Here is a 24,453-nt window from a genome sequence, read left to right as displayed (position 1 = left end):
AATGTATTATTTCACCACAACATATGGACAAACTGTTTGTTTTTGGAATAAAAAAAAATTTTTTTACCTTGGGTTTGTTTCTTGATTTGTCAGAGGCATTGGATGATTTCCTTTGAAGCATTCTGTCAATTGTGAGAAATGTTTTTCTCTTAAGTTCTCTTGACAAAAAGCAGCTCAACTCTTACTTGAAGACACCAGTGCTGGCCTGAAGCAACTCACACACGCAGTTGAGTCTAAACACACTTCCTCAACCGCACACAGGATGTGAGTGTCTACTCTGACATCTCTAATCAGTGACTTTATTGCGTCTTTTCTAGAGAAAATAATGCGGGCTTATCGGCATCAACAGCATTTCAGAGCACAACACGGAATTAAAGCTATTCTGATGTAATGTGTATGTGAGCTGTGTAATTAAGAAATCACTGTAAATGAGAGTTTAGGTTATCATCAATTACTATGTACGCTACCATTTAGAAGGGGGTCAGTAAGATTTTTTTAATGTTTTTGAAAGAAATCCCTTATGCTTAAGCTGGATTTATTTGATAAAATACAGTCAAAACGGTAATATTGTGAAATATTATTGCAATTTAAAATAACTGTTTTCTATTTGAATATATTTTAAAATGTATTTTATTAATGTGATGATAAAGCTGAATTTTTAGCATTACTTCATCTGCTTAAGAAACATTTCAATGTTGATAACAGTTGTGCTGCTTCATATTTTTGTGGAAACTGTGATACATTTTTCAGGATTTTTGTTGATGAACAACCACATTTATTTGAAATAGAAATAGTTTGTAACATTTTAAATGTCTCGAATGTCCCTTTTGATCAATGTAATACATCCTTGATAAATTAAATGGTTAATTTCTAAAAAAAAGTACCCCAAAAATCAATGTTTAATTTAATGTGTTACTTGCCGATTCTTTGTAATTATTTGTGAATTATATATATATATATACCAATCAGGCATATCATTATGACTTAGGTGAAGTGAATAACACTGATTATCTCTTCATCACGGCACCTTTTAGTGGGTGGGATATGTTAGGCAGCAAGTGAACATTTTGTCCTCAAAGTTGATGTGTTAGAGGGAAAAATGGGCAAGCATAAGGATTTGAGCGAGTTTGACAAGGGCCAAATTGTGATGACTAGACGACTGGGTTAGAGTATATCCAAAACTGCAGCTCTTGTGGGGTGTTCCCGGTCTACAGTGGTCAGTATCTATCAAAAGTGGACCAAGGAAGGAACAGTGGTGAACCGGCGACAGGGTAATGGTTGACCAAGGCTCATTGATGCACGTGGGGAGAGAAAGTTGGCCCGTGTGGTCAGATCAAACAGACAAGCTACTGTAGCTCAGATTGCTCAAGAAGTTAATGCTGGTTCTGATAGAAAGGTGTCAGAATACACAGTGCATCGCAATTTGTTGCGTATGGGGCTTCATGGTTGCAGACCCTTGCTGACCCCTGTCCACCCCCGAAAGCACCAACAGTGGGCACGTGAGCATTAGTACTGGACCACGGAGCAATGGAAGAAGGTGGCCCAGTCTGATGAATCATGTTTTTCTTTTACATCACGTGGATGGCCGGGTGCGTGTGCGTCTCTTACCTGGGGAACACATGGCACCAGGATGCACTATGGGAAAAAGGCAAGCTGGCGGAGGCAGTGTGATGCTTTGGGCAATGTTCTGCTGGCATTGTTGCAGATGTAAACCCTATTTTTACAAATGGTATTCCCTGTTGGCTGTGGCCTCTTTCAGACGGATAATGCGCTCTGCCACAAAGCAAGACTTGGCCTCCAAATTCCCCAGATCTCATTCCAATTTGCAAAAGAGTATCTGTGGGATGTGCTGAACAAACAAGTCTGATCCATGGAGGCCCCACCTCGCAACTTACAGGACTTAAAGGATCTGCGGCAGCAAAAGGGGGACCAACACAATATTAGGAAATCATAATGTTATGCCTGATCGGTGTATATATATATATATATATATATATATTTTTTTTTTTATATATATATAGTATATATACACTCACCTAAAGGATTATTAGGAACACCTGTTCAATTTCTCATTAATGCAATTATCTAATCAACCAAACACATGGCAGTTGCTTCAATGCATTTAGGGGTGTGGTCCTGGTTAAGACAATCTCCTGAACTCCAAACTGAATGTCAGAATGGGAAAGAAAGGTGATTTAAGCAATTTTGAGCGTGGCATGGTTGTTGGTGCCAGACGGGCCGGTCTGGGTATTTCACAATCTGCTCAGTTACTGGGATTTTCAAGCACAACCATTTCTAGGGTTTACAAAGAATGGTGTGAAAAGGGAAAAACATCCAGTATGCGGCAGTCCTGTGGGCGAAAATGCCTTGTTGATGCTAGAGGTCAGAGGAGAATGGGCCGACTGATTCAAGTTGATAGAAGAGCAACTTTGACTGAAATAACCACTCGTTACAACCGAGGTATGCAGCAAAGCATTTGTGAAGCCACAACACGCACAACCTTGAGGCAGATGGGCTACAACAGCAGAAGACCCCACCGGGTACCACTCATCTCCACTACAAATAGGAAAGAGAGGCTACAATTTGCACAAGCTCACCAAAATTGGACAGTTGAAGACTGGAAAAACGTTGCCTGGTCTGATGAGTCTCGGTTTCTGTTGAGACATTCGATGGTAGAGTCAGAATTTGGCGTAAACAGAATGAGAACATGGATCCATCATGTCTTGTTATCACTGTGCAGGCTGCTGGTGGTGGTGTAATGGTGTGGGGGATGTTTTCTTGGCACACTTTAGGTCCCTTAGTGCCAATTGGGCATCGTTTAAATGCCACGGCCTACCTGAGCATTGTTTCTGACCATGTCCATCCCTTTATGACCACCATGTACCCCTCCTCTGATGGCTACTTCCAGCAGGATAATGCACCATGTCACAAAGCTCGAATCATTTCAAATTGGTTTCTTGAACATGACAATGAGTTCACTGTACTAAAATGGCCCCCACAGTCACCAGATCTCAACCCAATAGAGCATCATTGGGATGTGGTGGAACGGGAGCTTCGTGCCCTGGATCAGGGCTCTACGCTAACATTTTTCTTGAGGAGCACTTGTGCTCCTAATTGAAAAAAATTAGGAGCACAGTCAAAAATTTAGGAGCACTTTCTGATCAAAAACACGCATTCCAATTATAACTTTCCCATTACAGGACTATTTTTGTCCCTTTAAATTAATGTCCGGGGGCATTTTTACCATTATAAGAGCAATGTTTTCTAATATTATTAAATATATGGATCAGCTTACCAATTTCTTCAATTAAAATAGAAATGTTGTTTTTAAAATGTTAATTTAAACAATAAATTCAGTTAGAGCAATAAGACACAATCAGACTGTTACCAATCTAATTAAATCAGCATCAAAAGATCCATCTCTGCAGTGTAGAAGTGGCACAGCAGTTTTTTAAACACGAGAAAAGTTATGGACTGCAGCTGATAAAAATTAAATCAAGAACTCATACAGGGGCTTTTTTAAATTATTATTTATTAATTCATTTTTGGTAGCATTTTTGCCCCAAGCCCCGTTAATTTCCGACCTTGTTTATGATAATCCAAATGTGGTATTTCTAGTTAATTTGGACTTGGCTGCTAATAAACATCAGCGCGAGGCGTCTGGTAAATGCTCATGGCTGCGTCACACCCGTTTCACCTGTAAACAATCTGTGAAGTGTAGTCCGTAGCACACGTTTTTTGCACATGCTCTGCTGACAGAAGACATGACAAGCAGTCGATCGCAGAACGAAACACAACTGTTGCTCAGTCAGTGTTGATGCACTTTGGCAGTTGTAGTTTTTATTCCGATTGTATTATAGGCTACATTTATTCATGAGAATCGATCGTGTCACTCGCACCGGTGCGCCTAAATAATTTTTTTACAGCCGCACGCAGTAATTTTCTGGCGCAAATGCGCCCAAAATGGTCGCTATGTAGAGCCCTGTGGATGTGCATCCCACAAATTTCCATCAACTGCAAGATGCTATCCTATCAATATGGGCAAACATTTCTAAAGAATGCATATTTTTGTAGCTTCTTCACCTCTCCCTGAAACACATCTGAAACACCAGAATTTTGTGTTCTGAATGCTGGCCTCCAGCAATCTATACTGTTCTGGTGCGTCTTTTCAACAGGAAGTGCAGTTCTGATCAGTATCTCACCAGGGGGTCTGGCATGTCCAGGTCCATGACAGAGTGGGTGATCCATCTAGCTTGCTGGTCTCGTTTGTAGGGGTCCAATCGGTGAAAGAGTTCCTCGTATTTATCCCAGTCTGTGTCTCTGGGGAGGGTGAAGTTGAAGTTGTACATGACCTGTTCAGCCGTTGACCTGTGGCAGGTGTGTGTGGACGTCTCCCACGCTGGAGAATACGCCACGGGATTCCAGTACTCCTGAAAGAGCCCTGGACTCCAGGAACCCTCTCTTTCTGTTGTTTCCACATCCTTCTTCTGCAGGGGCTGCTGGGATTGTGGTGGTTGTCTTGTGGGCTTCTTCTCAGCTTTTTTGGTCAGACTGATGCAGGTTATGATAGGACTGTGATCTTTGCCATTGGATTCTGTCAAATTACCTAAAAGAAGTAACATAGATAATGCAGCTTTTGTATTATTATTTGGTTTGCATGCAAAAAATATTTTAGGTTTCTCACCGCCAGGCTCTGTGTTGTTCCTCGACTCCTCCGGGATGCTTTGACCCCCCTTTTTCACTCCGACCAGTTTCTGTATTTTCTTCAGCGTGCCTTGCGTCTCGTCCTCGCTCTCTGACCTCCTGGTCTGAAATAATTACAGCACGTGAGGGAGATCAGAGATGCTCCGTACAGTTGACCTCTCTCAATCTGCCTCATGATCAACACACATGAGATTCCACGAACTGCTGGGGCTTCTGGGTAATACTAACGCTCTGCCCTCAGGCTCTGACCTTATTAGAAGCCTTTCACAGATGTGCATTCTTCTTACACATTTCATTTCAGTTCCTCATAATCTGACCTCTATTTCTATGGAAAACATTTTTCTTTCTTTTAAGCTAACACAATATATTCTAAGAACGTTTTTGGAATGTTCCCGTTACATTATGAAAACGTTATTTCTGAATGTTCCCCGAACCTTTTTTTTAAAAAGCATTTTTCTTGGTTATGCAAACATTAAGGAAACATTCTATCATTTGCAAACATTATGGGGTTACTTTTAAATATTTTCTGAATGTTCTAAAACAAGTAATAATTAAAGCTGCGAGCAGCGATGACGGGCCCAAGCCGGTGGCACCGCCACGCCGGTGGCATCAGCTTAACTGTGCACGGCAGGCAATAGGCATTTAAAATGGGAAAACATAAAAGGATTATGTCAAAGTCATCTGAATTCACCACATTAACTGCAGCAGTTGGTGCTGCTATGACCACAAACCACAACAGCCACATCTATGAGATCAATTAAATTTATATGAATTTCATGTCAGATTATGTCAAAGGTCAAATTGGAATGAGTTCAGAATACCATTCGAATGCTGATGTTGTTTTATTCTAACACTTCTCTTCATGTGTTTTTGAGCTACCTTAGCTACCGTTTGTGCACCAATCTTATGCACCATAAAACATGCTTTCATTTCAATATGGGTGGTCCAATAAATTCTTTTTAATAAAAAATGTATAAATGGAGCCAAATCACAGAAACTGCAAAGATGATTTTAATATCAGTGTCAGGTAAGAGTAAGATGCGTGTCTACATTTTATGGAAGTTTATTATAAATAGCCACTTTTATAAAATCATGTGAAATTTATGTTTTAATACATTTATATTATATCAGTAAATAATTAATTTAAAGACATGTGCATCATACGTGATCTTGGCAAACACATCACATGACGTTTTTATTTTAAGTGATAGTTATTTGTGATAGTCTATATGAAAGTGTTAAATTATGATCAAAAGAGAAAGGCACACACACACACACAATGATAGAGTGAGAGTGAGGGGGAGGGGAAGGACTGAGAGAAAGGCACACACACAAACTCACAGGGTGAGAGAGAGACCCCCCCCACACACACACACACACAGATAGAGAGGGGGAAGGGGAAAGACAGGCAGATGGCATTCCATAGACTTAATGGTTTGTATACTGTAAAAACTGTACATTCTATCCCCCTACACTACCCCTAAGCCTACATATCGCACACACACACACACACACACACACACACACACACACACACACACACACTACCCCTAAACCTACTATCACAGAAAACATTCTGCATTTTTACATTTTTATTAAAAAATTGTTTAGTATGCTGTTAAAGCTATTTTTATTTACGGGGACACATGAAATGTCTTCATAAACCATGATTATGTTGTAATAAACACCCCTCCAACACACGCATTTCTGAATACAAATATTACAAATTACAAATATTCACGTTCAAACCAAAATATCTGACTTCCTGTTGGTCAGAGCTAATGACTGTAAAGTAAAAAATTAACTAATTAATCACATTTTTTTCTGTAATTAATCACGATTAATCGCAAGTTTTTAATATTTTAAGTTTGTAATATTTTGATATTGTAATAATTTCAGTTACTCTCCAAATTAATTTAGAAACAATTTAAAGACAGCATATTGTAAATATGTGTTGTATTGTCATTTTTTATGAATGAAGGCCAGTATCACTGATACTAAATTCTCTATGAAACATTAATGACGTTACATTACAGTATAACTGAAAGCTCCCAATTTCAACATTTATTAGTCTTTAAAAAACAACTTTTAATTTAAGTGAACTTAAAAAAATCTTTACATAAACCCAAAATAATAAATGTTATATTTACCCATGGCCTTCCCTGTTATACAGAAATGTAATAGTTATCAAACCTTCCTTAACTGCATAAATAATAAATGAAGTATAGATGAATCATCATTAAAGCTACAATTTTCTCTGTTCCCGTTGTTCTGTGATGAACATTAATGACAGGCATCATCAGTGCTCCTGTCACTTTAAGAACAACCGCGGATCTCACGCGCGGTCCCGCGCATCTCATTTCCTCACAACTCTTTAAAGTTCATTTAAGACGTTATTTAACTAATTTAAGACTCTAATATGAGAATACTCAAAATCCTCTGTGTTATTGTTTGTTCAACAGCAAAAGAGAAATCGATGTGAGCAGGAAACTGACGCGAGTCTATCTATGCGTCGAGTGTGTGTGTGTTTGTGTGTGTGTGTGTGTGTGTGTGTCAGTGTCCCTTGATTAGCTGACATGAGACGCATCCACACAGACAGGACACTGACACACACACACACACACACACACACACACACACACACACACACACACACACACACAGACAGGACACACACACACACACACACACACACACACACACACACACACAGACAGACAGGACACTGACACACACACACACACACACACACAGACAGGACACTGGCATACAGCGCGCTCTCTTGTGTCTTGTCGCGCTTGGAAGCATTTACATGAATAGGAGCGTGATCATGTAACGCTAAGCAAAAATGGATATAAAAACGGACGCTGTGTTATTTGCGTTAAATATTTTTAATGCGTTAAGCTTCCGTTTCACGTTGACCGAGTTTGGTGGAGATTAAATAAATCACCTACGAGGAGAACGTAAAAACTCAGACCCTGAATTATACAAATATTCACGTTTAAACAAAAACTTTCTGTGAAAAAAGACACTTATAAACAGACACTTGTAGAAAATAATGTGAATTTTTTTTTTAAATAAATTTGAACTATGTCAGTATGAATTTAAAGACAAATGTGTCAAAAGTGATCTTTGCAAACACAGCACATGACCTTCTGTAAAGCACATGTATAGAAAACACACTCACACTCCTCTGTTTTAAAAAAAAGAGTTCTGTCTGAATGAGTACATGAAATCACGGCTGTCAGGTGAAAAGAATTGTAACTCAAATGTCATTTAGAAAATGAGTCCTGTACTGATATAGTGTCATAGTTCATGTCCACATTAACCACTACGTTGTAATACAATACCCATGTCATCATACACATTTGTGTCCTCATAAATCACATAAGCAAGCACAGAGAGAGAGAGAGAGAAAGGGAGTTTCAAAAATAATACAACACTGCCCCCTTTTGGTGATAGAGGGGAGGGCACACAAACAGCCAAAAACATTATTAAACTTTGACATGTTGCCATGGCAGCATTATTTGAAATATCAGGAATTCATTCATATGTCTCTATCTGTCATGTTTTCACATTATACTGATGAAGTTTGAAGTCAATCTGGTGAAAATAAGATGGTGATTCAAAGCATTTTTGAAAGTGACACACTTCCTGCTGCCAGTTGGTGGCGCTATAACTTTGACTCACAAAAGTCATATCCATGTGATCGGCCTCTTACAACGAACACACAGCTGAAGTTTCATCCAAATCAGTCAATGTTTGCACAAGTTATTACACACTTCCTGTTTACCTTTTCTCGCCATAAATTCGTTGCTTCGCCACGGCCAAACCGTATAAGATATCAAAAATCCGTTCGCAATTTAGCATTCTCTGTGTCTTGACTTCATGCTGACCGAGTTTGGCACTGATTGAAACAATGGCCTCGGAGGAGTATATTAAATTCCAGAGCATGTGTTTTCAGAACAACCCATATTAGCTCACTTCCTGTTGGGCTGACACGTAACTTAGAGCACGAAAGTTGTTTGGCCCGATGAGGTCTATATGTGTACCGAGTTTCATACATGTACGTGCAAGTGTGTTTGATATATAGACCAAGTTTTCAGACACCACTTTAGGGGGCGCTGTCGAGCCCCCCTGCCACGCCCGGGTACCAGCTTCAGCCCGGCTCTGATGGCCGCGCATTCCGATGTGTGTGCAAAGTTTCAAGAGTTTTTGAGCATGGTAAGGGCCCCAAAAGTGCCCGAGAAGTCGATAAAATAATAATAATAATAATAATTAAAGCTGCGAGCAGCGATGACGGGCCCAAGCCGGTGGCACCGCCACGCCGGTGGCATCAGCTTAACTGTGCACGGCAGGCAATAGGCATTTAAAATGGGAAAACATAAAAGGACTATGTCAAAGTCATCTGAATTCACCACATTAACTGCAGCAGTTGGTGCTGCTATGACCACAAACCACAACAGCCACATCTATGAGATCAATTAAATTTATATGAATTTCATGTCAGATTATGTCAAAGGTCAAATTGGAATGAGTTCAGAATACCATTCGAATGCTGATGTTGTTTTATTCTAACACTTCTCTTCATGTGTTTTTGAGCTACCTTAGCTACCGTTTGTGCACCAATCTTATGCACCATAAAACATGCTTTCATTTCAATATGGGTGGTCCAATAAATTCTTTTTAATAAAAAATGTATTAAATGTATTAAGGGTTAAATTATGATCAAAAGAGAAAGTCAGACACACACACACACACAATGATAGAGTGAGAGTGAGGGGGAGGGGAAGGACTGAGAGAAAGGCACACACACAAACTCACAGGGTGAGAGAGAGACCCCCCACACACACACACACACACACACACACACACACACAGATAGAGAGGGGGAAGGGGAAAGACAGGCAGATGGCATTCCATAGACTTAATGGTTTGTATACTGTAAAAACTGTACATTCTATCCCCCTACACTACCCCTAAGCCTACATATTGCACACACACACACACACACACACACACACACACACACACACACACACACACACACACACACACACACACACTACCCCTAAACCTACCATCACAGAAAACATTCTGCATTTTTACATTTTTATTAAAAAATTGTTTAGTATGCTGTTAAAGCTATTTTTATTTACGGGGACACATGAAATGTCTTCATAAACCATGATTATGTTGTAATAAACACCCCTCCAACACACGCATTTCTGAGGCTTTGCCCATTTCCACTGACTGACATCTCTGATGTGTGTGTTGAGTTTCAAGCAATTTCAAGCATGCTAAGAGGAATTATACAAATATTCACGTTCAAACCAAAATATCTGACTTCCTGTTGGTCAGAGCTAATGACTGTAAAGTAAAAAATTAACTAATTAATCACATTTTTTTCTGTAATTAATCACGATTAATCGCAAGTTTTTAATATTTTAAGTTTGTAATATTTTGATATTGTAATAATTTCAGTTACTCTCCAAATTAATTTCGAAACAATTTAAAGACAGCATATTGTAAATATGTGTTGTATTGTCATTTTTTATGAATGAAGGCCAGTATCACTGATACTAAATTCTCTATGAAAAATTAATGACGTTACATTACAGTATAACTGAAAGCTCCCAATTTCAACATTTATTAGTCTTTAAAAAACAACTTTTAATTTAAGTGAACTTAAAACAATCTTTACATAAACCCAAAATAATAAATGTTATATTTACCCATGGCCTTCCCTGTTATACAGAAATGTAATAGTTATCAAACCTTCCTTAACTGCATAAATAATAAATGAAATATAGATGAATCATCATTAAAGCTACAATTTTCTCTGTTCCCGTTGTTCTTTGATGAACATTAATGACAGGCATCATCAGTGCTCCTGTCACTTTAAGAACAACCGCGGATCTCACGCGCGGTCCCGCGCATCTCATTTCCTCACAACTCTTTAAAGTTCATTTAAGACGTTATTTAACTAATTTAAGACTCTAATATGAGAATACTCAAAATCCTCTGTGTTATTGTTTGTTCAACAGCAAAAGAGAACTCGATGTGAGCAGGAAACTGACGCGAGTCTATCTATGCGTCGAGTGTGTGTGTGTGTTTGTGTGTGTGTGTGTGTGTGTGTGTCAGTGTCCCTTGATTAGCTGACATGAGACGCATCCACACAGACAGGACACTGACACACACACACACACACACACACACACACACACACACACACACACACACACACACACACAGACAGGACACACACACACACACACACACACACACAGACAGGACACTGACACACACACACACACACACACACACACACACACACAGACAGGACACTGGCATACAGCGCGCTCTCTTGTGTCTTGTCGCGCTTGGAAGCATTTACATGAATAGGAGCGTGATCATGTAACGCTAAGCAAAAATGGATATAAAAACGGACGCTGTGTTATTTGCGTTAAATATTTTTAATGCGTTAAGCTTCCGTTTCACGTTGACCGAGTTTGGTGGAGATTGAATAAATCACCTACGAGGAGAACGTAAAAACTCAGACCCTTAATTATACAAATATTCACGTTTAAACAAAAACTTTCTGTGAAAAAAGACACTTATAAACAGACACTTGTAGAAAATAATGTGAATTTTTTTTTTAAATAAATTTGAACTATGTCAGTATGAATTTAAAGACAAATGTGTCAAAAGTGATCTTTGCAAACACAGCACATGACCTTCTGTAAAGCACATGTATAGAAAACACACTCACACTCCTCTGTTTTAAAAAAAGAGTTCTGTCTGAATGAGTACATGAAATCACGGCTGTCAGGTGAAAAGAATTGTAACTCAAATGTCATTTAGAAAATGAGTCCTGTACTGATATAGTGTCATAGTTCATGTCCACATTAACCACTACGTTGTAATACAATACCCATGTCATCATACACATTTGTGTCCTCATAAATCACATAAGCAAGCACAGAGAGAGAGAGAGAGAGAGAAAGGGAGTTTCAAAAATAATACAACACTGCCCCCTTTTGGTGATTGAGGGGAGGGCACACAAACAGCCAAAAACATTATTAAACTTTGACATGTTGCCATGGCAGCATTATTTGAAATATCAGGAATTCATTCATATGTCTCTATCTGTCATGTTTTCACATTATACTGATGAAGTTTGAAGTCAATCTGGTGAAAATAAGATGGTGATTCAAAGCATTTTTGAAAGTGACACACTTCCTGCAGCCAGTTGGTGGCACTATAACTTTGACTCACAAAAGTCATATCCATGTGATCGGCCTCTTACAACGAACACACAGCTGAAGTTTCATCCAAATCAGTCAATGTTTGCACAAGTTATTACACACTTCCTGTTTACCTTTTCTCGCCATAAATTCGTTGCTTCGCCACGGCCAAACCGTATAAGATATCAAAAATCCTTTCGCAATTTAGCATTCTCTGTGTCTTGACTTCATGCTGACCGAGTTTGGCACTGATTGAAACAATGGCCTCGGAGGAGTATATTAAATTCCAGAGCATGTGTTTTCAGAACAACCCATATTAGCTCACTTCCTGTTGGGCTGACACGTAACTTAGAGCACGAAAGTTGTTTGGCCCAATGAGGTCTATATGTGTACCGAGTTTCATACATGTACGTGCAAGTGTGTTTGATATATAGACCAAGTTTTCAGACACCACTTTAGGGGGCGCTGTCGAGCCCCCCTGCCACGCCCGGGTACCAGCTTCAGCCCGGCTCTGATGGCCGCGCATTCCGATGTGTGTGCAAAGTTTCAAGAGTTTTTGAGCATGGTAAGGGCCCCAAAAGTGCCCGAGAAGTCGATAAAATAATAATAATAATAATAATTAAAGCTGCGAGCAGCGATGACGGGCCCAAGCCGGTGGCACCGCCACCCCGGTGGCATCAGTTTAACTGTGCACGGCAGGCAATAGGCATTTAAAATGGGAAAACATAAAAGGACTATGTCAAAGTCATCTGAATTCACCACATTAACTGCAGCAGTTGGTGCTGCTATGACCACAAACCACAACAGCCACATCTATGAGATCAATTAAATTTATATGAATTTCATGTCAGATTATGTCAAAGGTCAAATTGGAATGAGTTCAGAATACCATTCGAATGCTGATGTTGTTTTATTCTAACACTTCTCTTCATGTGTTTTTGAGCTACCTTAGCTACCGTTTGTGCACCAATCTTATGCACCATAAAACATGCTTTCATTTCAATATGGGTGGTCCAATAAATTTCTTTTAATAAAAAATGTATAAATGGAGCCAAATCACAGAAACTGCAAAGATGATTTTAATATCAGTGTCAGGTAAGAGTAAGATGCGTGTCTACATTTTATGGAAGTTTATTATAAATAGCCACTTTTATAAAATCATGTGAAATTTATGTTTTAATACATTTATATTATATCAGTAAATAATTAATTTAAAGACATGTGCATCATACGTGATCTTGGCAAACACATCACATGACGTTTTTATTTCAAGTGATAGTTATTTGTGATAGCCTATATGAAAGGGTTAAATTATGATCAAGAGAGAAAGTCACACACACACACACACACACACACACACACACACACACACACACACACACACACACACACACACACACACACACACACAAACACAATGATAGAGTGAGAGTGAGGGGGAGGGTAAGGACTGAGAGAAAGGCACACACACAAACTCACAGGGTGAGAGAGAGACCCCCCCCCCCACACACACACACACACACACACACACAGATAGAGAGGGGGAAGGGGAAAGACAGGCAGATGGCATTCCATAGACTTAATGGTTTGTATACTGTACAAACTGTACATTCTATCCCCCTACACTACCCCTAAGCCTACATATCGCACACACACACACACACACACACACACACTACCCCTAAACCTACCATCACAGAAAACATTCTGCATTTTTACATTTTTATTAAAAAATTGTTTAATATGCTGTTAAAGCTATTTTGATTTACGGGGACACATGAAATGTCTTCATAAACCATGATTATGTTGTAATAAACACCCCTCCACCTATATATGTTATATATATATTATGTTATATATACCATGATTATATCCCAAAATAATAAATGTTATATTTACCCATGGCCTTCCCTGTTATACAGAAATGTAATAGTTATCAAACCTTCCTTAACTGCATAAATAATAAATGAAATATAGATGAATCATCATTAAAGCTACAATTTTCTCTATTCCCGTTGTTCTTTGATGAACATTAATGACAGGCATCATCAGTGCTCCTGTCACTTTAAGAACAACCGCGGATCTCACGCGCGGTCCCGCGCATCTCATTTCCTCACAACTCTTTAAAGTTCATTTAAGACGTTATTTAACTAATTTAAGACTCTAATATGAGAATACTCAAAATCCTCTGTGTTATTGTTTGTTCAAGAGCAAAAGAGAACTCGATGTGAGCAGGAAACTGACGCGAGTCTATCTATGCGTCGAGTGTGTGTGTGTGTGTGTGTGTGTGTGTGTGTGTCAGTGTCCCTTGATTAGCTGACATGAGACGCATCCACACAGATAGGACACTGACAGACACACACACACACACACACACACACACACACACACACACACACACACACACACCGCAGCATAGCCATACAGTTTAAGTTCACCCACACTATATATTAATAAAAAGGTTTACAGTGCAAATACTGTTGTTGCAAATACTGTGCATAAAATTTGAAAACATTTGCAAAAAACACCACTGTATCATTAAAATTTTTTTTTAAACCTTTAAGTAACCATTTTTTAAACATCTATAAACATTACATTTACATAGATAGACGGACCAGATATTCCTAACACTTTGGGAATACTTTAGGGTTACTAGTTGTTTTGTAAACTGTCTATAAACATTATCTGGATGGTTATTGTAAAGTTGCAACCGATGACTATAATACCTTGTTAAATAGTTAATAAACAGTACCAGTAAAACGTGGGCAGTACCAGTAAAACATGTAAACAGTACCAGTCAAACATGTGGGTTGTCCTGATACTGTACTTCAAAATGTAATAGTGTAAAAATTGCCACAGAATAAAGTAATTGTTCAAGATCTATTGGTAACTCATAAAAATAATGTCATATTTGCATAAACTGTCACTACCGTATATCCCGACACTAGCACATTAAGATAAGCTATGAAAAAAATCATGTTCCTCTGCCTCTTTCTGGTTAAATAATGTTTATAATAATTGTTAATATAGCATGCTATATTAACTATTCCAGGTTATTTATGCATAGCATAAATAATAGTTAGTATAGCATGCTATGCCACTTTCATCAAAACATATTACAAAGCTATAGCAATCTCATGTCATTCCGTCTGTTCGAAAAAAAAGTTGCACTAACTGTTCGTTACAAGCAGCATTTGCCATCAGACAGGTAACGATAGCTAACATAAACATATTTTTGCTAGCCCACCTGCTGCAAACTTACACCATTTTTGTACAAGACAAGTAGAGCTATTTTATCCAGTGTAATTTATCACATACCACTATCTTGTTTTTTCTTATCCTCCTCTTCCTTTCTCTTTTTTCTTTTCTGGCTTCCTGAAGCATAAAATTCCGCTTCAAATCCGAAGATTTTGTATTTTGCCGACAGCAGAGATCGCGTTGTTGGCTGGCTGCTGTCAGCGACTTCTGAGAGGGGCCCCTTAAGGGGGATCCCGATAACAGTGTCATTGCACTTTACTGCATTGACTATCAATGGGGCGCTCACACAGTTTGTCGTTTCATTTTATTCTTAACCTGTCGCTGTCTTGGTGCCCCAGGCCAGCTCGAGGCCCCAAGCAATTGCTTGGTTTGCCTGCCTTGTCGCGACGGGCCTGCACACACACACACACACACACACACACACACACACACACACACACACACACACACACACACACACACACACACACACACACACACACACACACACACACACACACACACACACACACACACAGACAGGACACTGACACACACACACACACACACACACACAGGACATTGGCATACAGCGTGTTCTCTTGTGTCTTGTCGCGCTTGGAAGCATTTACATGAATAGGAGCGTGATCATGTAACGCTAAGCAAAAATGGATATAAAAACGGACGCTGCGTTATTTGCGTTAAATATTTTTAATGCGTTAAGCTTCCGTTTCACGTTGACCGAGTTTGGTGGAGATTGAATAAATCGCCTATGAGGAGAACGTAAAAACTCAGAAACTGAATTATACAAATATTCACGTTCAAACAAACTTTCTGTGAAAAAAGACACTTATAAACAGACACTTGTAGAAAATAATGTGAATTTTTTTTTTTTTTTATAAATTTGAACTATGTCAGTAAATAATGAATTTAAAGACAAATGTGTCAAAAGTGATCTTTGCAAACACAGCACATGACCTTCTGTAAAGCACATGTATAGAAAACACACTCACACTCCTCTGTTTTAAAAAAAAGAGTTCTGTCTGAATGAGTACATGAAATCACGGCTGTCAGGTGAAAAGAATTGTAACTCAAATGTCATTTAGAAAATGAGTTCTGTAGTGATATAGTGTCATAGTTCATGTCCACATTAACCACTACGTTGTAATACCAATAGCCATGTCATCATACACATTTGTGTCCTCATAAATCACATAAGCAAGCACAGAGAGAGAGAGAGAGAGAAAGGGAGTTTCAAAAATAATACAACACTGCCCCCTTTTGGTGATAGAGGGGAGGGCACACAAACAGTCAAAAACATTATTAAACTTTGACATGTTGCCATGGCAGCATTATTTGAAATATCAGGAATTCATTCATATGTCTCTATCTGTCATGTTTTCACATTATACTGATGAAGTTTGAAGTCAATCGTGTGAAAATAAGATGGTGATTCAAAGCATTTTTGAAAGTGACACACTTCCTGCTGCCAGTTGGTGGCGCTATAACTTTGACTCACAAAAGTCATATCCATGTGATCGGCCTCTTACAACGAACACACAGCTGAAGTTTCATCCAAATCAGTCAATGTTTTCACAAGTTATTACACACTTCCTGTTTACCTTTTCTCGCCATAAATTCGTTGCTTCGCCACGGCCAAACCGTTTAAGATATCAAAAATCCGTTCGCAATTTAGCATCCTCTGTGTCTTGACTTCATGCTGACCGAGTTTGGCACTGATTGAAACAATGGCCTCGGAGGAGTATATTAAATTCCAGAGCATGTGTTTTCAGAACAACCCATATTAGCTCACTTCCTGTTGGGCTGACACGTAACTTAGAGCACGAAAGTTGTTTGGCCCAATGAGGTCTATATGTGTACCGAGTTTCATACATGTACGTGCAAGTGTGTTTGATATATAGACCAAGTTTTCAGACACCACTTTAGGGGGCGCTGTCGAGCCCCCCTGCCACGCCCGGGTACCAGCTTCAGCCCGGCTCTGATGGCCGCGCATTCCGATGTGTGTGCAAAGTTTCAAGAGTTTTTGAGCATGGTAAGGGCCCCAAAAGTGCCCGAGAAGTCGATAAAATAATAATAATAATAATAATTAAAGCTGCGAGCAGCGATGACGGGCCCAGGCCGGTGGCACCGCCACGCCGGTGGCATCAGCTTAACTGTGCACGGCAGGCAATATGCATTTAAACAGGAGAATATTTTAGAATCGCTCGAATATGCCACATTTACCGCAGCAACTGGTGCCACTATCACCACAAGCCACACCCATGATGTAATTTAAATCTAGATTAATTTTAATGTCATAGGATAAAATAAATAAAAGTTATATTTTCCTGCTCAAAATTTTGTAAGTCCAGAAGGCCAGTATTTAATTCAAGGTGTTTGTAGTTCTTTTTTACTTATTCACACTAAAGTGATAGTTTTTTGTGATAGTCTATGATACGAAAGGGGTAAATTATCATTCAGAGAGAGAAAGGCACACACACAAACTCACAGGGTGAGAGAGACACCCCCCCCCCCCCCACACACACACACACACACCACACACACGTGCGCGCACACACTCAAACACACACACACCCAGGGTGAGCCTGAGAGTGAGGGGGGAGGGGAAGGACTGAGAGAGAGGCACTCTGCACATTGAACAAGGTTCACAAGATTTTAACAACAAAAAGAAATAAAATCTAAATGGTGGGAGAAAGTTTTTTTTATTTCACTCTCTGAAAAAAATATGTTGAATATATTTGAAATCAATATGTGTGGTCCAATATAAAAAATAAATAGAGAAAGTCACACACACACACACACACACACGCACACACGCACACACACACACACACACACACACACACACACACACACACACACACACACACACACACATACTCACAGGGTGAGAGAGAGACCCCCCCCCCCCTCCACACACACACACACACACACACACACACACACACACACACACACACACAGAGAGAGAGTGATAGAGAGGGGGAAGGGGAAAGACAGGCAGAGGGCATTCCATATACTTAATGGTTTTTATACTGTACAAACTGTAAATTCTATCCCCCTACACTACCCCTAAGCCTACATATCACACACACACACACACACACACACACACACTACCCCTAAACCTACCATCACAGAAAACATTCTGCATTTTTACATTTTTATTAAAACATTGTTTAGTATGCTTTTAAAGCTATTTTGATTTACGGGGACACATGAAATGTCTTCATAAACCATGATTATGTTGTAATAAACACCCCTCCAACACACCCATTTCTGAGGCTTTGCCCATTTCCACTGACTGACATCTCTGATGTGTGTGTTGAGTTTCAAGCAATTTCAAGCATGCTAAGAGCCTCAAAAACAGCCAAAAGATGATTAAACTTTGACACACTGCCATGGCAACAGTATGTAAAATATCAGGAATCCATTCGTATGTCTACATCTGCCATGTTTTGTCATTATACTGATGAAGTTTGAAGTAAATCGGTTGAAAACAAGACAGTTATTTAGCATTTTTGAAAGTGACACACTTCCTGCTGCCAGTTGGTGGACACACAAACACACACACACACACACACACACACACACACACACACACACACACACACACACACACACACACACACACACACACACACACACATGTTTGTTTTTGTGAAATGTGAGGACATTCCATAGGCGTAATGGTTTTTATACCGTACAAACCGTATTTTCTATCCCCTTACACTGCCCCTAAACCTACCCATCACACACACACACACACACACACACACACACACACACACACACACACACTGCCCCTGCCCCTAAACCTAGCCCATCACAGGAGACTGCGCAGTTCACTTTCTGTGAAAAAAAAACTTGTTCTGTATGATTTATAAGCATTTTGAAAAGTGAGGACATGGGGAACGTCCTCATATTTCACCCTCTTTTTGTAACACCTATGTCATACCCATGTCATTATACACATTTGTGTCCTGATATTTCACAAAAACATGCCCACACACACACACACACACACACACACACACACACACACACAGACACACAGACACACACACAGACACACACACACACAAACCCCTTAAAGCTATTTCATTTATGGGACACAGGAAATATTCTCATAAACCATGTTTTCAGTGTAATTTGTAGTATATTTTTAAAGCTACTTGGTTACATTTTAATAATACATTATTTAGTATGTTTTTAAAGATATTTTTATTATGTGGACACATGAAATGTCCTCATTAACCACTACGTTGTAATAACAGTGTAATACCCATGTCATTATACAAATTTGTGTCCCTAATAAATCACATAAACAAGCACACACACACACACACACACACACACACACACATACACACACCCACACACACACACACACACACACACACGGAGAGAGAGAGTTTCAAAAATAACAACACTGCTACCTTTTAGTGAGGGGAGGGCAGACAGAGAATAAATATTCAGAAGAAATATATTAAATAAAATAAATATATTGATCTGAAAAATAGTATGATTATTTTAAAGCTATTTGGTTACATTTGAATAAAACATTGTTTTAGTATGTTTTTAAACACACACACATACACGTTGTAATACCAGTGTAATACCCATGTCATTATACAAATTTGTGTCCTCAAAAATCACAAACAAGAGAGAGAGAGAGAGAGAGAGAGAGAAACAAGTTTTTTTTTTATCCTGCTTCAAAACTAATACAATGCTGCCATCTTGTGTTCATTGAGGGGAGAGCAGCAGACAGAGAATTTCTGTTCCCCTTTTTTGTCCTTATTTAATCCCTTGCCATGGAAACACCGTTTGAGATATCCAATATCCGTTCACATTTTAGCATCTTCAGTATCTTTGTTTCATGTTGACCGAGTTTGGTGGAGATTGAATAAATCGCCTACGAGGAGAACGTAAAAACTCAGACCCTGAATTACATAAATATTCACCTTAAAACCAAAATATCTGACTTCCTGTTGGTCGGAGCTAATGACTGTAAATTAGAAAGTTGTCCGGCTCGAAGAGAACAATATATGTACCGAGTTTGGTAACTGAAGATAAAACTAACCCCCCCACTTTTGTCAAAAGGTGGCGCTAGAGAGGCCCTCATCCCCGCCCATTTCTGATGCTTTGCCAATGTGTACTGACTGACATCTCTGATGTGTGTGTTGAGTTTCAAGCAGTTTCAAGCAATTTCAAGCATGCTAAGAGCCTCAAAACAGCCAAAAGATTATTAAACTTTGACACGTTGCCATGGCAACAGTATTTGAAATTTCAGGAATCCATTTCATATGTCTCTATCTGTCATGTTTTCACATTATACTGATGAAGTTTGAAGTCAATCGTGTGAAAATAAGATGGTGATTCAAAGCATTTTTGAAAGTGACACACTTCCTGCTGCCAGTTGGTGGCGCTATAACTTTGACTCACAAAAGTCATATCCATGTGATCGGCCTCTTACAACGAACACACAGCTGAAGTTTCATCCAAATCAGTCAATGTTTGCTGACGTTATAACACACTTCCTGTTTCCCTTTTCTCGCCATAAATTCGTTGCTTCGCCACGGCCAAACCATTTGAGATATCAAAAATCCGCTCGCAATTTAGCATCCTGGATATGTTCACTTGATGCTGACCGAGTTTGGCAATGATCGAAACAATGGCCTCGGAGGAGTATATTAAATTCCAGAGCATGGGTTTTCCGAACAACCGATTATAGCTCACTTCCTGTTGGGCTGACGCATAACTATGAGCACGAAAGTTGTTCGGCCCGATGAGGTCTATATGTGTACCGAGTTTCATACATGTACGTGCAAGTGTGTTTGATATATGGACCAAGTTTTCAGACCCCACTTTAGGGGGCGCTGTCGAGCCCCCCTGCCACGCCCGGGTACCAGCTTCAGTCCGGCTCTGATGGCCGCGCATTCCGACGCCTGTGCGAAGTTTCAAGAGTTTTCGAGCATGTTAAGTGCCCCAAAAGTACCCGAGAAGTCGAAAAAAAAAAAAAAAAAAAAAAAAAAAAAAAAACAAAGAATAATCTGAGGAAGAACAATAGGGCTCTGCGCCCTTTCAGGGCTTGGGCCCTAATAAGAAACAGAGGAAGAACAATAGGGCTCTGCGCCCTTTCAGGGCTTGGGCCCTAATAATAATAAGAAACAGAGGAAGAACAATAGGGCTCTGCGCCCTTTCAGGGCTTGGGCCCTAACAAGATAACAAGAACAAAATGTTCCATGAACGTTTTATAACATTATTAAAGACCAGACAACTATGAACGAACATTCTATTAACGTTACTGGAAGAACGTTTGTTCGTAACTTTGAAAGAACCTTACCAGAATGTTCCATGTTAGCTGGGTTCATCCTTTTTTGACTCTACTTACAATTTGATTATCTTTACATAATGTCAGAGAACATAAGCAGGCCCAAGCAAGCTCTGTGCCCACAGATTTCTACATATCCTTTATGTCTTATGTGTTTATGTGTAATTGTACATGCTCATTTCCCCTACTTTTACATATAGATACCTTTGCCGTTATGTAATGCTCACCTAAAGATAATATTTAAAAATAATACTGTACATTATAATGTTGTGATACTTAAATTCAGCCTACATGTTGCATTTAAAATGATTAATTTTAGATTCGTTTTTATTATTTTTTTAAAATTTAGAATTTCCAGCAACTTTTTTAACTTAAAATGATTAATTTGAGTTTTTAGTGTTTTACTTTTAATTGATTTAATGTAATATTGGCCACTTTTTAATTTAAAATGATTCATTTTATTTTTTTAATGTTTTATTTTTAATTTATTTAAACAAATAATGGCCACTTTTTAAATGTTTTAATCAGTTTTCTGTCATAAAATAAATTTCTTATTGTGCATAATTTTATTATTGGCGCTATAACATTTTGATTAATTTTACCATGTTTAATGGTTTATGCATAATTTTGCATATTTTTACTCAAAATTATAATGGGAAAGACAGTACAAAAAAATCATAGAATACATTTTGTTCACAATAAAGTGCAATAACTATTAAAAAGTTCAAGGTTTGAAGCAGTTGTCAGAGAAAAAACTCACCAAGTCTTGCTGTCTGCCTTCAGAGTTTTCTCTATTGGGATTCCAAGCTTCAAAATTCACACCCTGTGAAAAAAAAAAACACCAATGCTAAATGAATAAGTGATATTGTCTGACATTGGAAAAATGATAAAAGTACAATATAACACAGTTGAATGCCTCATTAGTGTAATGGAGAATTTAATCACAGAGAAATGTATCCTGTATTATTGAGAGGCATATTTTCTGGATGGCACTCTTAAATTAATATTTTATGGTGTTTTATGTTTTTGTCACATGAAAGTGAAACTGTAGAATATTTGTTCTGTGTTTCTGCTGTGATTTACCTGGACAGGAGGATTTTTAACAGTTTTCTCTGAATTCCCCTGCTCGTCTTTCTCTTCTCTGGTGAGTTTTGACCGTTGGTGATCTTTGACCGTCTCTAGATTAAAATACAGCACAATTTAGCTCAAGCCCTGGATTTATGACAATTCAAGACTTTAGATTTAGATGGAAACTTGGGAAGTATGGGGAAGGGAGTGTGACCCTGATCACATTTTATCTGACTGTCAGTGAATCAGTCTGAGCCCAAATCAAATCCTCTGTTTCACATGGGCTTTTGGAATTGCTTTGTGTCGTCACTGATCTAATCCACTAAGACTGTTTGACACACACAACTTTCTCTGACTCTTACCCCACCCTACTATCTCGGCTAACAAACACACACACACTGCAACCTCTTTAGACCTGATACCTGTGTTCGAATGGTTCTTGCCGTTTACAAAGCCGTCTTTTTTCCTGGTGGATGGCCAGTGTGCATCAGACTCTGTATGATCTGGCAGAGATAATAACGGGTTATTTTAAGAGCAAAACATGGAAGGCAAATGAAATGGTTTTATCAAAAGACGCCGCTGCCAAGTAGGTCAGCAAGACCGGTCATTTGGGTAACAGTGCACAAAAATATATGGCAGAAGAGCTTTGCTGGAATTCAGTAGGTCAAATGCATCAATTTTTATCAATTTCAATCCTTAATCCTGAAAAAAAGCAAAAATTCAGACTAAGATAAAGCTTAATGCTACAGGTCCAGACAGATGAAGTCCTGGATGAAATAAATGACCCTCGGATTATGGATTTGACAGACCTTTAAACTCGATGACCTTTGTTCTATGACCAGCAGTATTAATAGGACTGTAGTATAAGGCATGCAGTTTAAGTTAGATTATAGGCCTACCTGTAGACAAACCTGTAGTCTCATCTTCAGATGTCGATAGTATTTGGGACCTGTAATGTGAATAAGAAAATACATTATGATTAATAAATAAATATATAAAATACAGTGTATATATACACAGATCAGGCATAACATTATGATTTCCTAATATTGTGTTGGTGCTCCTTTTGCTGCCAAAACAGCCCTGACCCGGCGAGGCATGGACTCCACTAAACCCCTGAAGGTGTGCTGTGGTATCTGGCACCAAGATGTAAGCAGCAGATCCTTTAAGTCCTGTAAGTTGCAAGGTAGGGCCTCCATGGATCGGATTTGTTTGTTCAGCACATCCCACAGATGCACGATTGGATTGAGATCTCGGGAATTTGGAGGCCAAGTCAACACCTCAAACTCGTTGTGCTCCTCAAACTATTCCTGAACCATTTTTGCTTTGTGGCAGGGCGCAATATCCTGCAGAAAGAGGTCACAGCCACCAGGGAATACCGTTTCCATGAAAGGGTGTACATGGTCTGCAACAATGCATAGGTAGGTGGTACGTGTCAAAGTAACATCCACATGGATGGCAGGACCCAAGGTTTCTCAGCAGAACATTGCCCAAAGCATCACACTGCCTCCGTCGACTTGCCTTCTTCCCATAGTGCATCCTGGTGCCATGTGTTCCCCAGGTAAGCGACACACACGTGCCCGGCCATCCACGTGATGTAAAAGAAAACATAATTTATCAGACCAGGCCACATTCTTCCATTGTTCTGTGGTCCAGTTCTGATGCTCACATGCCAACTGTTGGTGCTTTCAGCAGTGGACAGGGGTCAGCATGGGTACCCCGACTGGTCTGCAGCTATGAAGCCCCATACACAACAAATTGCGATACACTGTGTATACTGACAGAACCAGCATTCATTTCTTGAGTAATTTGAGTCACAGTAGCTCGTCTGTTTGATCGGAC

At 39.1% G+C, this 24,453-nt stretch overlaps 2 protein-coding genes across 7 annotated transcripts in view; both read right to left on the bottom strand.

Moving 5' to 3' along the window:
• The window catches only part of serpinh1a (serpin peptidase inhibitor, clade H (heat shock protein 47), member 1a), a 290,988-nt gene that overhangs the window by 66,105 nt on the left and 200,430 nt on the right, over window positions 1-24,453 (bottom strand). The gene's annotated exons all lie outside the window — the stretch shown is intronic.
• Window positions 1-24,453, bottom strand: part of samsn1b (SAM domain, SH3 domain and nuclear localisation signals 1b) — a 38,298-nt gene that overhangs the window by 8,333 nt on the left and 5,512 nt on the right. For 4 of the 6 annotated variants that reach the window (XM_079804654.1, XM_079804653.1, XM_079804656.1 and 1 more), the window contains exons 4-9: window positions 23,511-23,560; window positions 23,034-23,114; window positions 22,627-22,721; window positions 22,304-22,366; window positions 4,685-4,808; window positions 4,203-4,606 (exon numbers count right to left, since the gene is read on the bottom strand). In XM_079804654.1, coding sequence (XP_079660780.1) covers window positions 4,203-4,606; window positions 4,685-4,808; window positions 22,304-22,366; window positions 22,627-22,721; window positions 23,034-23,114; window positions 23,511-23,560 — 817 coding nt within the window. Of the gene's footprint in view, window positions 1-67; window positions 401-4,202; window positions 4,607-4,684; window positions 4,809-22,303; window positions 22,367-22,626; window positions 22,722-23,033; window positions 23,115-23,510; window positions 23,561-24,453 lie in introns of those variants that run through there. The other 2 variants (XR_013815576.1, XM_079804657.1) reach the window with 2 other exon arrangements.

The sequence above is a fragment of the Gobio gobio genome, assembly GCF_949357685.1.
Source record: "Gobio gobio genome assembly, chromosome: 22".
NCBI classification, from domain to species: domain Eukaryota; kingdom Metazoa; phylum Chordata; class Actinopteri; order Cypriniformes; family Gobionidae; genus Gobio; species Gobio gobio.
The sequence above is the reverse complement of the archived record's forward strand: the minus strand, read 5'-3'. Positions and strand labels throughout refer to the sequence as shown.